We start from the raw sequence: 15,996 nt of genomic DNA, 5'->3' as shown, positions 1-15,996 counted from the left end.
AATTAAACAGCAACCATGATGATGCCAATGATAGGAACGGTGTTTACTGAGATTTTATTAAGTTCTATTTGGTTTCCATATACTAAAAGTCTGGTCTTCACAAATAAACCTATCATGCAACAGAAGAAACAGAGGCTCAGAGGAAGTAAGTAGCTTTTCCAAACTCACAGAGTTAGTAAGTGACAGAGCCACATCCGTCACAGAAAGTGTAGTTTCATTCTTAATGGACCCTAGGACAGTGTTTCTCAAACTCTAGTATGCTTGAGCCAGCTGAAGAATTTGATGAAGCACCAGACCCTGGGCCCCACTCTCTGAGGTCTGATTCAGGAGGTCTGAGATGGATACCATTCCAAGCTCCCAGATAATGCTGATGCTGCCAGTCAGTATCATCAGTATAGCAGATGCTACAGGTGCTTTAACAATGCATTTGGGGAGGCATTTCATAGCTGTCTTCATTGGGCAGTAGCCCAGAGACTAAGATGCTCTGAGAATCAAGATGCCCATGTTCTAACCTGGTGGTGAAGCTAGATGAGCCAGTATTGGCAAATCTGTTTCCTTGTTTCAAATACTAGTGGTAAAGAATTCTCCCATCAATGCAGGAGACTTAAGAGACCTGAGTTCAATCCCTGGGTTGAAAAGATCCCCTGGAGTAGGAAATGACAACCCACTCCAATATTCTTGCCTGGAAAATACAATGGACAGAGAAGCCTGGTGGGCTACAGGCCAAAGGGTCACAAAGAGTCAGACAAGACTAAAGCAACTTAGCGTATAAGAAAAGAAAAATTGTCTTTTCTCTGTAAACCTGCAGTGTGAGCAAAGTGTTATCAAACAAACAAATGCAGGGACTACTCAGGTGTATTAGGTGACTAGCCTCACCTATATTATATCCCAGATGTATCACTCAGGTTTGGGGGATCCTAAACTTGGTTGTTTAGCCCCAGACTAGCCTAGAATAACAAGGGTTAGAAATAACACAGGCACTGGGAACTGAGCCTAGGGGACAGTTTTCTCAGGCAAATGACAAAAAAAGGAGGAAAAGAGTAAATGGAAAAATAATCTTAAAATATATCTCTTGGTCATCTTAGAACCCAAAATAATAAAAGCCAACAGCTAGCATAGGCATTTTTGCATTCTGAGTATTGTAACTGACAGCATATTATACTTATTATAGTTTGAAAGGCATTCTTCTAAAATCTTACTGCATTCAGTTCAGTTCAGTCGCTCAGCAGAGTCCGACTCTTTGCTACCCCATGAACCGCAGCACGCCAGGCCTCCCTGTCCATCACCAACTCCCAGAGTCCACCCAAACCCATGTCCATCGAGTCGGTGATGCCATCCAACCATCTCTTCCTCTCTTGTCCCCTTCTCCTCCTGCCCTCAATCTTTCCCAGCATCAGGGCCTTTTCAAATGAATCAGCTCTTCACATCAGGTGGCCAAAGTATTAGAGTTTCAGCTTCAGCATCAGTCCTTCCAATGAACATCCAGGACTGGTCTCCTTTAGGATGGACTGGTTGGATCTCCTTGCAGTCCAAGGGACTCTTAAGAGTCTTCTCCAACACCACAGTTCAAAAGCATCAGTTCTTCAGTGCTCAGCTTTCTTTATAGTCCAACTCTCACATCCATACATGACCACTGGAAAAACCATAGCCTTGACTAGATGGACCTTTGTTGGCAAAGAAATGTCTCTGCTTTTTAATATGCTGTTTAGGTTGGTCATAACATTCTTTCCAAGGAGTAAGCAGTTTTTAGTTTCACGGCTGCAATCAACATCTGCAGTGATTTTGGAGCCCAGAAAAAATAGTCTGCCACAGTTTCCACTATTTCCACTGTTTCCCCATCTATTTTCCATGAAGTTATGGGACCAGACGCCATGATGTTTGTTTTCTGAATGTTGAGCTTTAAGCCAACTTTTTCACTCTCCTCTTTCACTTTCATCAAGAAGCTCTTTAGTTCTTCTTCACTTTCGGCCTTAAGGGTGGTGTCATCTGCATATCTGAGGTTATTGATATTTCTCCTGGCAATCTTGATTCCAGCTTGTGCTTCCTCCAGCCCAGTGTTTCTCATGATGTACTCTGCATATAAGTTAAACAAGCAGGGTGACAATATACAGCCTTGATGTCCTCCTTTTCCTGTTTGAAATCAGTCTGTTGTTTCATGTCCAGTTCTAACTGTTGCTTCCTGCCCTGCATATAGGTTTCTCAAGAGGCAAATCAGGTGGCCTGGTATTCATATCTCTTTCAGAATTTTCCACAGTGTATTGTGATCCACACAGTCAAAGGCTTTGGCATAGTCAATAAAGCAGAAATAGATATTTTTCTGGAACTCTCTTGCTTTTTCGATGATCCAGCGGATGTTGGCAATTTGATCTCTGGTTCCTCTGCCAGCTTGAACATCTGGAAGTTCATAGTTCATGTATTGCTGAAGCATTATTGCATTATTTCATTTCATTTTCTCAATCATCTTGTGATGTAAATGATACTATCATCTCTGTTTTATAGATGGTAAATCTGAACATCAGAGAAATTAGGTATCTCATCCAAAGTCTTAAGTACTGGATAAAAACAGATTCAAATACAAATGGCCAACTCCAGGGACCAGCTCTTAACACTTTACCTTCCTTAGGACAAACAGGGTTCTAAATCCTGTTTCCAAATCAGCAAATAAATGTAGCTAGGAGGTAGTGAAGAAGTTATAGAGTGAACAGAAAATATAGTCTCTGATTTCAGAGACTTTATTATTGTGTATTCAAGGTAAATACAGAGGAAATATTATAACATAGTATTAAATATATGTGCTTCCCTTGTAGCTCAGCTGGTAAAAAATCTGCCTGCAATGCAGGAGATCCCAGTTCAACTCCTGGGTCAAGAAGATCCCCTGGAGAAGGGATAGGCTACCCATTCCAATATTCTTGGGCTTCCCTGGTGGCTCAGACAGTAAAGAATCTGCTTGTAATGAGGGAGACCTGGGTTCAATCCATGGGTTGGGAAGATCCCCTGGTGGAGGGCAGGGCAACCCACTCCAGTATTCTTGCCTGGGGAATCCTCATGGACAGAGGAGCCTGGCAGGCTACAGTCCATGGGGTTTCAAGGAGTCTGACACCACTGAGTGACTACAGCTCAGCATTGAATATATCAGTTCAGTTCAGTTCAGTCGCTCAGTCGTGTCCGACTCTTTGCGACCCCATGAATCGCAGCACGCCAGGCCTCCCTGTCCATCACCAACTCCGAAGTTCACTCAGACTCGCGTCTATCGAGTCAGTGATGCCATCCAGCCATCTCATCCTCTATAAAATTAATATATTTGTGTTAAGATGTAAAGGTATGAGAGATCAATAATATGATAAATTAAGTGTACCAGTAAAACTGAGTAACATTTTAAAAGACAATATAGGAGCTGAGTTTTTCCGTAAATAATGCATAGGGTATGGAGAGAAAGGAACTGATAGAATTATAGTAGAGCTGAAAAGCCAATCACAAATGCCAGGCAAAGATTTTCAAGAAAAGAAAAACAAAAGTTTCTGCACATAAAGTTGGAATTTTATTTAAACAGAACCATTTACTAAAGCCAGAACTTGTAATTTTGCTGCAATAACCATACATACTTACTTTTGATTTAACTTATGATGTATAATAAAAACATTTGTATCTTACCAACATTACTCAGAGGCAATATCCCAAACAGCTTCCTCAAAGAAGTCTGAACCACATACTGTTTGTAATTACGGTTTCAGGTACTTTACACAAGAAGATAAACAGACTCTGAGATGGAGATTAGCATGTATGATGTTTATTGGGGAACAATTTCCAGATTTACAGAGATCTATGGATGTGGATAAAGAAGCAGCATAGAGTGTACAAAGAAGTTGGGTTGTGAGTATAGGCACAACAGAAGCCTCCATTAATCCCATGGGAAACTGGACAACTAGGACAGCTCAGTAGACCTTGTCCTGAGTTGGAGAGAGTTTGTGTGGCATTTATAGTTACAATAGCTCTGTGCTTGTGCTGCTAGATATGTGCTGCCCTAGGGAAGTAAGTATGCTCATGAATAAGGACAACATGTGTTAAAAAGGACAGCAGAGCTTTCTGTGGGCAAGATTCTCAGCTCAAGAGGAAATAAGTGCTTCAGTTCTGAAAGCGATCTGGGTATGGGCGGTACATCTTAGCATGCACAATGAATGGTCAGCAATGAATTAGCCAGATAAGTTCCAGTTTGAAACACTTGGTAACCTGGTCAGAATAGGCAAGATTTTATATTTGTGAGTTCAATGATGCTATTCCCACTGCCAGGAGATATTATGCCCTGATGAGATGTTTTATGTCATCTCTACTTTTTTAATTAGATGTATCCATCATTGAAATATATCTTACATCTTTTTTTTTTTCCTTTTCTTTCCTCAAGGGCTAGTTTTTTTTTCTTTCTTTCTTTCTTTCTTTTTTTTAACTGGAGTATAGTTATAATGCTGTGTTAGTTTCTGCTGTACCACAAAGTGAATCAGTGATACATATATATCCTCTTTTTTGGGTTTCCTTCCCATTTAGGTCACCACAGAGTATTGGGTAGAATTCCTTGTTTTACAGTCAGTTCTCATTAGTTATCTATTTTATTTATACATAGTAGTATGTGTATCTATCTATATATGGATATAGACATATCCATGTCTGTCCCAATCTCCCAACTCATTCCACTCCCCTTTCCCCCCTTGGTATCCATATGTTTGTTTTCTATGTCTGGGTCTCTATTTCTGCTCTGCAAATAAATTCATGTTACCATTTTTCTGGATTCCAGGTATATGCATTAATATATGATACTGGTTTTTCTCTTTTGACTTATTTCACTCTGGAAATACATCTTTTCTTGCATGAAACAAGCAAACCCCACAAAAACCACATTTTTACTTTGACCCTAAGCTAATAAGTTAGTTAGTTACCCTCACAATTTAATCAGTTCATCAATCTGGGGGGTAATTCTATAAAACTAACACAGATGGCAGCCTATGCGTATGAGATAAACTTCTTCAATGGCAGGGAAAATATTGAAAAACTAAGTGAGGGCATCACTGAAAAATTATTTTCAAGAGTAGCTGGATGATTTATATAAAAGCCCATAGTAAACAAGAAATGCTGCAACTTTCATTCAGTAATAACGTCTTTTGTGCAGATCTGGGGACAATCTTTTAAGTGGACGTACATAACATGAGAATGAGAGAGTGTCCGGGAGAACATTTGTCACACTCCCATAACAAGGGACGTAGACTTTCTACTTTTCATCTTATTTCGAGAAAACCCCAACAAAATGCTTCAACTTAGCACAATCGACACACATCAAGAGTTAGGAGCACACGCTCCAGAGCCAGAAGAACTTGGGTTCCAATTTTCTTTCTGCCACTTATAGATGGTATTATCCTGAAAAGTTAAGCAGCATCTTTGTGTCTCAGTTTCCTGATTTGCAGATGGGGATAGTAAGAGTGATTCCCTTGTAGAACTGCTATGAGTAAAGATGAGAGCATACACATAAAGAATTGGTGACAGATCCTTGCATGTATGTTAGTTATGACTTGCTATTATTATTCATAATTTAGATGGAGTGATGTGACACTATATTTGTTTCTAATCACAGAAATACTTATTTATTGAGCATGTACCATAAGATTTATTATATCATAGTTGTATTGCATGAATTATCCAAATTAAAAACCTTAAAATTTTGAACAAACTATCATGTATGAATTATGGGGCATATTTTACAGATGAAGAAACTGTGATTCAAAGAGATTTAATAATGTGTCAAAGGTAAAACTATTAATAAATAATGAGATGGATTTCTAACTTGTCTATTTTAATGGAAGCATTTACTTAAATGCTAATATTTCAGAAAAAGAAGCTACATCTGAATGTTATCATCAAGTTTTGATCTTGTAAGTTCGAGGGTTAAAACAATGGACTGAAAGATTTGCCTTCCTCTTCGAACCAAAATATTTAAGAGAATTCAATTGTTAGCCTACACAATTGAGAATATTGGTAGCTTTGGATTTTTAGAAAGAATGAACTAAAATCTTATCACAGAAATGTTATTAAGGCCATGTGTTTGTATTTCACTTGTAGAATTGGAGTGAAGAAGCTGCACAAAATGCCAGAATGTTGTCAAAGGACTGTGAATTGGTACAAAGCAATGCACTCAAGAGGCGAATTACAAGTAGGTATACAACACACCTTTTTGCTCAAAAGTCCTCAGGAATTGTTCAGTAACTTGGTAAGGGTAAGTTAAGTCATCTAGCATGTATTTACACTTACCCCATAAATGGCAGTGAATTGTGACTCATCACACTGTTTCATTACTGCTAATTTTTAAATTCAGATATTCAAATTTTCAAATTCCTGATTCTAATCACCAAAAGAAAAGAGTCAAAGCTCTCAATATCATAGGATAGTTGAATACAATAATAACAGATGAAAAGCTGTATAGCTAGAAGGTTCCCACTCCATGTAGTTATTTTGTGCATGCATGCTAAAAGTCACTTCAGTCGTGTTCGACTCTGTGTAACCCTATGGACTATAGCCCACCGGGTCTTCTGTCTGTGGGATTCTCCAGGCCAGAACACTGGAGTGGGTTTCTCTCCATGCCCTCCTCCAGGCGATTTTCCCAACCCAGGGATGTAACCCGCATCTCTAACATCTCCTACACTGACAGGCAGATTCTTTACCACCAGCGCCACCTGGGAAGCCCATAGTTATTTCAGCTACTCACAGTATTACCATGGGACTATACTTAACTTTGGAAAGAGCTATCTTTGAGAAGTGAGTCATATTCAACTCTATGGAGCTGCCCATAAGAACAAGTTTAGATGCTCAAAAATAAACCCATCTCATGGCATATATATTAGGTAGAACACTGATAGTTTCCTGAAAAGCCATTAGTGTCTCCTACATGAGCAGACATTAACAACACTTTGTATTTAAAGATTTGGGGGCATCTTTACTCAATGCTGTTAAGCTGTGAATTGGCAATATGAGTCTTTCCTGCCCCAGAGGAAGGCAGTTTATTACCAAACGTCATGTTTGATTGAGAGCCCACATCAGAAGTGAATGGATGGCCAAATGAGCAAATGTTTATTCCAAGGTCCTTGCATGATGAAGACTTCGTGTGGTTGCTTTCGAGGCATGGACTTGGTTACAACTTATAGACTGTTCTGATTGGTTTCATCTTTCACCATCAGCTTGAACACAGCAGAAACTGAAATGCTGGTTGATCTGATTTCCAAGCTTGCAGATCATTTCCTACTGTCAGTTTTCAGCAAGCCTGAGCACCACATGGTTATTCATCAGTGAGAAAGAAAACTGTTAGCCAAATACAGCTGAGTTGGTCTCCTCTTATCAAACAGTGCTTGGATGACCAGTGAAACATTTCTAAAATAGTCAGGAGAATATCCTTATAAAATGTTTCCAAGCTTTGTAAAGTATAACCTAGTCCTTTTTCCTCCTCTTAGATACTTTTTGTGGAGAAAATATGCATCTGACATCTTATCCTATCTCATGGTCAAATGTGATCAGGACCTGGTACAGTGAGTCTAAATATTTCCAGTATGGGGAATGGACATTGAAAGATGATGACGTGACAACTGACCATTACACTCAGGTAAACTGTATGCTGGCCAATATACCTATTGATTAAGTGACTTTAAGGGTGTGTGGAAAATAGGCAAATAAGAACCATGGGAAATCATTCACCCACTTTTTGCAAATTTACAGTCTTCAAAGATACTTCTTAACTTTTAGTGGGAAATAATACTTGGAAACCATTATCTGGGATCTGGGTATGTTCAAGGACTTCTTTAGTTTAGAAAAAAACTAAGAAAGGGTTGGAGAAGGAGGCTGAACCATGATAGCTTCAAGAGTTGAAGGAGATGAACACAGAGGGAAGGGCCTTATCATTGGAGCCATATTAGCTATTATAAATGTTACCTTGTATTTTGAATGTAGAAGTCATTAAACAGAAGAATGATTTGATCTGATTCACATTTTTAAAATACCACTGGGCTTCAATGTAGACAATAAATTAATTCTACAAAAATGACTTTGAATATCTAAATCAGGTGATTTGTTTTCCAGCAAGATGTAAATTAACAAAACTCATCCAGAATGGATAGATTTAAATACTTAATATGCAAGAAATACAAATGATAAAACAGCGTTATCCCCGAAGCAGAAGACTCAGCTGTGACACAAAATCTGTAATAAAATCTACTCACAATAAAACCTACTTCAGATTAATGTTAAAAGCTTACAGAGATATCACATTTAAGAAACATAGACTTAATCACTTATTCTAAAGCAAAGCAGACATTTCTAAATAGAGACTAGCAAGTAGAATTCTTTTTCCTTATTATTATTATTTACCTGGCCACGTGGCATGTGGGATCTTAATTCCCCAACAAGGGATCAAACCCACACCCCGAGCAGTGAAGTGCAGTCTTAACCACTGCACCACCAGGGACATCCCAATAGCATTATTATTTTAAGATTGATATCATTGGACACAGTGGTATGTGCCAGGAATCCTAGAATAGTATAGCATTAGACCATTTATTTATAATTTATGCTATCAGAGGACAAAAATAAAATTATTACCCAGAGAGCTAAAAATATGACAATGTAAGACAAAAACTCCTATTTTCCTTTTCTTTTAGGTAAAAGTAGACTAGACCCACTATTTCCATCAAAAGAACATGAGCTCCATTACTCTGAAGCAGTAATTTAACATTTCTTCTTCCAAACACTTGAAAGTTTTTTTTTTATTCAGTCCCCACCATATACCTATGATGTAGAAGCTAGTATTATTATATTTTATTTTACAAATAATAAAATGAGATTTAAAGACATAAAACAAGCTGGTAAATGCCATCCCACCAGGAAGTGGCAGAGATGGATTTAGAACCTGACTCATTTTTTTCTCAAGAGCCAACTCACTGTTCTCTTCCATGCCACTTTTTTGATGATTAAGCTAGATTGCTGCCATGCTCTAATTTTTATGCAATCACCAAACAGTCTTCCTCATGTTACTGTGTTTTCCATACAGATTTGATAAGAAGAAGCACATAAGTCAGGGTCAGTGATGGCACCCAAGAATGCATATATGTATGCACGATATCTAGACACGTGGGAATCTCTCTGTTTCTATGACCTCCTAACAAGCCATGCTCAAAGCATCCGAAAAGCGTGTGTGTTTATTTTCAATCATGGGTAACAATATTCATTTTGGAATCGTGTAGCAAAAGAGCAAAGTATTAATGTAACGATCTCATCTTTACAGGTTGTTTGGGCCGCTTCTTACCTTGTTGGCTGTGGCATGTCATCATGTCATAAAGGAATTCATTATCTCTACATTTGTCACTATTGTCATGAGTATGTATTATATAGCTTTAGTCTCACAGAACTTTTAGAAATTCATTTCCCTTACATCCTCTAGTTTCTCAAAAATCATTTGTTTTAAATTATTTTAACAGATTTTCAAGAGTGAGTAAAATTTTATTTGCATTTTTCAAAAAGGAATTTTATTAGACCGCTTTCTCCTTTGTTTTTTTTTTAAGGGGAAATGATCCTGACAAGAAGAATGTACCTTATAATAAGGGAAGTCCATGTGGAGACTGTCCAAATAACTGTGAAGATAAACTATGTAGTAAGTTTTACATCTCAGTGTGCTTAATATTGATCGTTGATCTAGGAGCTATGGGTCATTAAAATCAAGTGTTTAATAATATTATAAATTCTATAATATTACTTTTTCCTCAATCATCCCAAAGGAATAATTAACATTATCTGATTTCCCTTCTCCCACTCCCAAAGTGACCCAGAAGACCAATGAGTAAATCTATTGGATTGGAAATTAGAACATCCAGGTCTAAAGTCAACTTTCCATCCTAAAACTTAAAGTTCTCACCCTATAATAAGGGCATCTTGGATAAGACGTTAATATAATTTTTTTCTGCTCTTTATATAAAGAGTTTCTTGGCTCTGTTATTGCAGCCCTGAAGTTAGACATCTTGCTTTCAGGTTACCAGGGTTCTCAGGTTGCTCTTTGGCCATAACCCCTCTACCTGCCTGTCCACTTATCAGAGCAAGTGGTAATTTTTTACTGGGTGATCCTTATACTTTTAAGTTTCCACGGACACATTGGAAGACATGAGCTGATGATCATACTGTCTATTTACTGTACATCTTTTTATTTCTTAAGTAAATCTTATCTAAAATGTAGTATTAACTAAATGGGTTCCAATTCCATGTTCATTTCCTTAGGTAACAAAAAGTGTCTTTTTCTGAAGTTTCCTTCAGGCATAATTTACTAGTCCATGGGAATATGTTTATAACTTAATTTTCAGTAAGTTTATGGAGCAATAATAAACCTCCCCCCCCACCAAAAAATATCCTTTGTCTGCAGATTTGGAAGACTGAAAGGTTTATTTTCCTTCACCTGACCACTTTATTCCATTTGCTTTTAAATCAAGGAAAAATGCAATCTCTTTTCCTTTATCAATTTTTCTGTCATTCTTCTTCTTTTCCTTCTTCTTCTCCCTGTCAGTTTCAGTAACTCATTTCTGAAAATAAATGTAGCTGGAGAAAGATAAAATATCTACTAATTATCTTTGCTACAGAGTAATGGGGTAGGGTTTTTTGTTTTTTGTTTTTTGTTTTTTGTTTTTTTTTTTTTATCCAAGAGACAAAAGCAATGTCTAGAATGGAATGGAAAATGCCATAGAAGTAAAATGAGAGTAGAAAGAAAATAAGTATTACTTAATAGTATTGACTCTATAACAGAATATACTTCTCTTAAGCCTTTTACTCACCTACAAATGCATAAGAAGCTGAGAGATGAGTTTTTGAGTCAATATAGCGTAACCTTGCTTTTTCCTTTCAGCGAACCCCTGCATCTACTACGATGAACACAATAACTGTAATACACAAACTCAACATCTTGGCTGCAACCACCTGTCAGTTCAACGACTCTGCAAAGCTAGTTGTATGTGTCAAACTGAGATAAAATAGCCTTTTTTATTTGCAACTGTAACATGCTGTTGGATCATCTTTGACCTTCCTTTGCTCCAGCAGCTTCTGATGCATTTCAATTGGTTTTAATTACACCTGAGATACTAATTTTCACTAATCATATATAAGTGTTAATCATTCAGTTGTGTCTGACTCTCTGCAATCCCATGGATCATTTTTACAACAATGCCCTTCACTCCTGTTCTGATACATTGTGAAGCAACATTGTTTTAAACTTTCTTAAAACTGGAGTGAAATATGATTGATGAAATGTGATAAAACTATGAAATATGGAGTGAAATATGATTTAAATATGAAAGAGTTCAACACCTGCCTCATATTTAAATCATGTGATGTCTAGTTCTCAGGTTGACATGATTCAATGGATTGGATAACTAATTCAGTAAACTGTGCTAAAGAAGGGTCTTTCCCTGTTTAACTTCTTCTCCTGCTTTCCCAGGTCTCCAGCTTCCCTGGTATTTGTCTTCCCTGCACAATTAACACACACTAATAACTCATCTCTCCTTAACTTCACTTCTACCTTAAATCAACCATTAAAATAATCCACAAAGCAAACAAAGAGTCCAGTCTCATTACTTGAAAGGTAAATGTTGGTTAATGGGAAGTGGTTTGAAGGTCTCACTGTTTCATTCCCATATCTATACACATTTGTAAAGAGGGCAAGAAAACTGTGTGAGTGCTTAATTTAACAAAATAAATATTCAGCATTGACTACATGCAAGGGGTAATCCATGCATGGAGGATATTCTTTCCCTTATTTCCAACTGAACTGGAATATTAAAGAAACCTAGTGAAGTGTATGGCTACACAGAGAACACAATATGTGGTATTTTGTTTCGTTTCAGGTATTTTTTTGGTAAATGTGCTTTCTTTCTGAAAGCTTATATAAAAGACAATTCTCAGGTTTTTATCATTTCCCATCCCAAGTAAAAGAAAGAAGCAGTAGAAATGGTTTTACTTCAACACTGAAAATTTTTTGTGTTACCCCAAACGAGCTTCATACTGAGAAATATCTCCAAGTAGGTGTGACACAAACATATAGTGTGCTGAACTGAAACAAATACACTGCCAGATATTTCTCCAGCAATGATGAGTTTATTCAGAATCAGCAGAGAATTGCAATTTGGAGTGGGCAGCTACGGGGAGCCACATGCAAGTCCCCACTTGGCAAGGAAGGAAGATGCCTTTACAGGGAGGAAAGGAACTAGGGAGGACTATAGTAAACAGAGTTCATGGCTCTTTATTGGAGAGTCTTTGAAGGAAGGAAGCGGGAGCTTTCTTTTTCTTGATGGGCTCTGCTACCGCTGCAGGGCATGAAAGCTCCCCTCGTTGAGTCTCCGTTGAGGTTTCTGTTGAATCTTTCACAAGCGCAACTTTTTGACTACTTCCAACATCACTCCAATGACCCCAGCTTATCAGGAGTGTTGGTTGACACAGTAGCACTCTTTCCTGTGGACTTGAAATTTCATGGTATACCCAAGGTCTATGTCAGGAGGAGTGTCAAGACTGGACTCAGGAACTCAAATACATTGTTCTATTAAAAACAAATGTATGTGACGATAGCCCATACTCTGTTTATGGAATGTGTATCACTTTAAATATACTTGCTTTCACTTAAAAAAAGAAAACAAGCAGATGTGTGTGTGCACGCGCACATATGCTCATGGATGTCCAGAAACCCTGAAAAGCAAAGGTAGTAAAGAGCATCCTTGATGGCAAAAACCTAGTTAGGTTGTTGGGTTTGTAGTGCAGAGCAAATGGGCACAAAAATGGATTCAGGTCACAAGGAAATTAAAACTCTTGGCTTAATGCAACAGGCAAATGTAACAGATCGTGATTCTCAATTTTAAAGCCTTTATAATAAAAACTCATTTCTATGCAGATGTATACGGAAGCATGTGTTTAAAATGCTCCAAGATATGCAGATAGACAAGTGCTTACTTTGGAGGTCATTGTTTTAAGCATTTGGCAGCCTGTTCATAACAGCAAGATTTCTTGATGGCCTTAGTATTCTCTTTGCCAGAAAATCTTATACCATGTTTGGATATTTTCTGTCAATTCAACTCATTCATGCACATGTCAGTTCAGTTCAGTCGCTCAGTCATGTCCGACTCTTTGCGACCCCATGAATCACAGCACGCCAGGCCTCCCTGTTCGTCACCATCTCCCCGAGTTCACTCAGACTCACGTCCATCGAGTCGGTGATGTCATCCAGCCATCTCATCCTCTGTCGTCCCCTTCTCCTCCTGCCCCCAATCCCTCCCAGCATCAGAGTCTTTTCCAATGAGTCAACTCTTCTCATGAGGTGGCCAAAGTACTGGAGTTTCAGCTTTAGCATCATTCCTTCCAAAGAAATCCCAGGGCTGATCTCCTTCACAATGGACTGGTTGGATATATAGTTTGATAGAAATATGTATTTTCTAAAGTACACATACTAGGAAAAAAAGAAATATATCTTGCGGTGTGTAATAATTAAAAGCTGTAGAACCATGTTTTTTTCTCTGCACCAGGCTGTATTTATCCCAGTTTAGAAAGTTTACTCACATAAAGACTAATTCCAGGAAATGACCACAAGATGGCAGCATATACATATGATCACTAAACATTTGAAGCCAAGGAAAAACAACTGTTATGCTATTTTTAAATTATTCTTTAAAAAGTAGCTCAATGGTTTTCATAAAAAGACTATGATGAAAACAAAATAAAACAGCCTCCACACTTTGTGGGCAATAGGTCACCCTTTTAAGTGGATGTACCAAAAAAAGATAACTCTAATAGTGTTAGGTTATTCATCCCGCACCTGTTGATAAAGAGGTTCTTCCTTTCATCTTCCTTGTAGATTAGCTGTTGCTGACATAGACCTGATAACATATCTGCATCTCAGTTTCCTCATTTGCAAGTGGGGATAATAATAGCACCTCCCTTGTAGAGCTGCTGTGAGGATAAAGTATGGGAAAATACATACAGAATTCCTAACAGATCCTGACATGTTGTGTTAGGTATTAACTTTTATTATTTTTATCATTCACAATTTTTGTCCAAGCTGGATTTAGAAAAGGCAGAGGAGCCAGAGATCAAACTGCCAACATGTTGGATCATCGAAAAAGCAAGACTTCCAGAAAAACATCTAATTTACTTTATTGACTACAGCAAAGCCTTTGACTGTGTGGACCACAGCAAACTGTGGAAAATCCTTCAGGAGGTGGGAATACCAGACCCCCTGACCTGCCTCCTGAGAAATCTGTATGCAGGTCAAGAAGCAACAGTTAGAACTAGACATGGAACAACAGACTGGTTCCAAATCCAGAAAGGAGTACATCAAGGCTGTATATTGTCATCCTACTTATTTAACTTATATGCAGAGTACATCATACAAAATTCTGGACTGGATGAAGCACAAGCTGGAATCAAGATTGCCAGGAAAAATATCAATAACTTCAGATACACAGATGACACCACCCTTATGGCAGAAAACGAAGAAGAACTAAAGAGCCTCTTGATGGAAGTGAAAGAGGACAGTGAAAAAGTTGGCTTAAAACTCAACATTCAGAAAACAAAGATCAAGGCATCCGGTCCCATCACTTCATGGCAAATAGATGGGGAAACAGTGGGAAAAGTGGCTGACTTTATTTTTTTGGCCTCCAAAATCACTGAAGATGGTGACTGCAGCCATGAAATTAAAAGATGCTTACTCCTTGGAGGAAAAGCTATGACCAACCTAGACAGCATATTCAAAAGCAAAGACATTTCTTTGCCATCAAAAGTTCGTCTAGTCAAAGCTATGGTTTTTCCAGTAGTCATGTATGGATGTGAGAGTTGGACCATAAAGAGAGCTGAGAGCCAAAGAACTGATGCTTTTGAACTGTGGTGTTGGATAAGACTCTTGAGAGTCCCTTGGACTGCAAGATCAAACCAGTCAATCCTAAAGGAAATCAGTCCTGATTATTCATTGGAAGGACTGATGCTAAAGCTGAAGCTCCAATATTTCGGCCACCTGATGCAAAGAACTGACTCATTGGAAAAGACCCTGACACTGGGAAACATTAAAGACAGGAGGAGAAGTGGACAACAGAGGATGAGATGGTTGGATGGCATCACCAACTTGATGGACATGAGTCTGAGCGAACTCTGGGAGTTGGTGATGGACAGGGAGGCCTGGCGTGCTGCAGTCCATGGGGTCGCAAAGAGTTGGATACAGCTGAGCGACTGAACTGAACTGAACTGGGGTCTCTCATGGAAATGAAGGGAATACACGGCCATTACTAAGATGAAGTGGTTTCTTTCTGTTCTATTTGCTGAGTATTTATATCACAAATGCGTATTGCAAATGTGGTTGCCAGCACTTCTACAACTAGCTCTATAAAAAGAAAAACCACATTGAGACAGGTAAGAGGGGAAGAGACAGAATCTACTTAGGACCCCCACTCCCATGAGCAGGAGAGGACAGCATAAGGGTAGAGGTCCTCCCTGAGGAGGAAGGGTATGCACCCCACATTAGGCACCCCTGCAGTGGGAAGGTGAGCCCCCATAACACAGTCTTTGAAAGCCAACAGGGCTTATGTCCAGAAGGGCCTGAGGGCTATACACAACTGAGCCTCTGCTCAAACTCACTCTTCGCAAGTCCCTGCACAGAGGCAGCAGTTTGAAAAGCACCTCCACCAGACATGAAGGAAATTCATTGACTCATTTTACAGAAAGTGCCAAGGAGTGTGGGTCTGTTGGAGCTATCTCCAGGGATTCAAGAGTTGGCAGGCACCATTTATCTTTCATTCTCCCTCAGCCTAACTGGTCGGGCTCTGGGGGTACATTTCTGACATTTGCCATCTACCAGGCTAGGGTCACCTGCCTTGCCCAGTGTTCCCCTGCACATGTGCCCCCCTCAACCCACCCCCCCCCACCCCGCTGGCCAGCCCTCTTCCACAGCAGCTCTCGCCCTGC

At 38.8% G+C, this 15,996-nt stretch overlaps 1 protein-coding gene across 5 annotated transcripts in view; it reads left to right on the top strand.

Annotated features, from left to right (window-relative positions):
- Window positions 1-11,625, top strand: part of CRISP1 (cysteine rich secretory protein 1) — a 72,212-nt gene extending 60,587 nt beyond the window's left edge. For all 5 annotated transcript variants that reach the window (XM_060403695.1, XM_042236972.2, XM_060403694.1 and 2 more), the window contains 5 exons: window positions 6,103-6,193; window positions 7,485-7,633; window positions 9,308-9,399; window positions 9,585-9,673; window positions 10,910-11,625. In XM_060403695.1, the coding sequence (XP_060259678.1) occupies window positions 6,103-6,193; window positions 7,485-7,633; window positions 9,308-9,399; window positions 9,585-9,673; window positions 10,910-11,037 (549 nt within the window). In that variant the 3' untranslated portion in view covers window positions 11,038-11,625. The remainder of the gene's footprint in view (window positions 1-6,102; window positions 6,194-7,484; window positions 7,634-9,307; window positions 9,400-9,584; window positions 9,674-10,909) is intronic.
- Window positions 11,626-15,996: the final 4,371 nt, after the last annotated feature.

This window comes from Ovis aries, chromosome 20, assembly GCF_016772045.2.
Source record: "Ovis aries strain OAR_USU_Benz2616 breed Rambouillet chromosome 20, ARS-UI_Ramb_v3.0, whole genome shotgun sequence".
NCBI classification, from domain to species: domain Eukaryota; kingdom Metazoa; phylum Chordata; class Mammalia; order Artiodactyla; family Bovidae; genus Ovis; species Ovis aries.
This window is presented reverse-complemented; position numbering and strand designations above follow the sequence as displayed.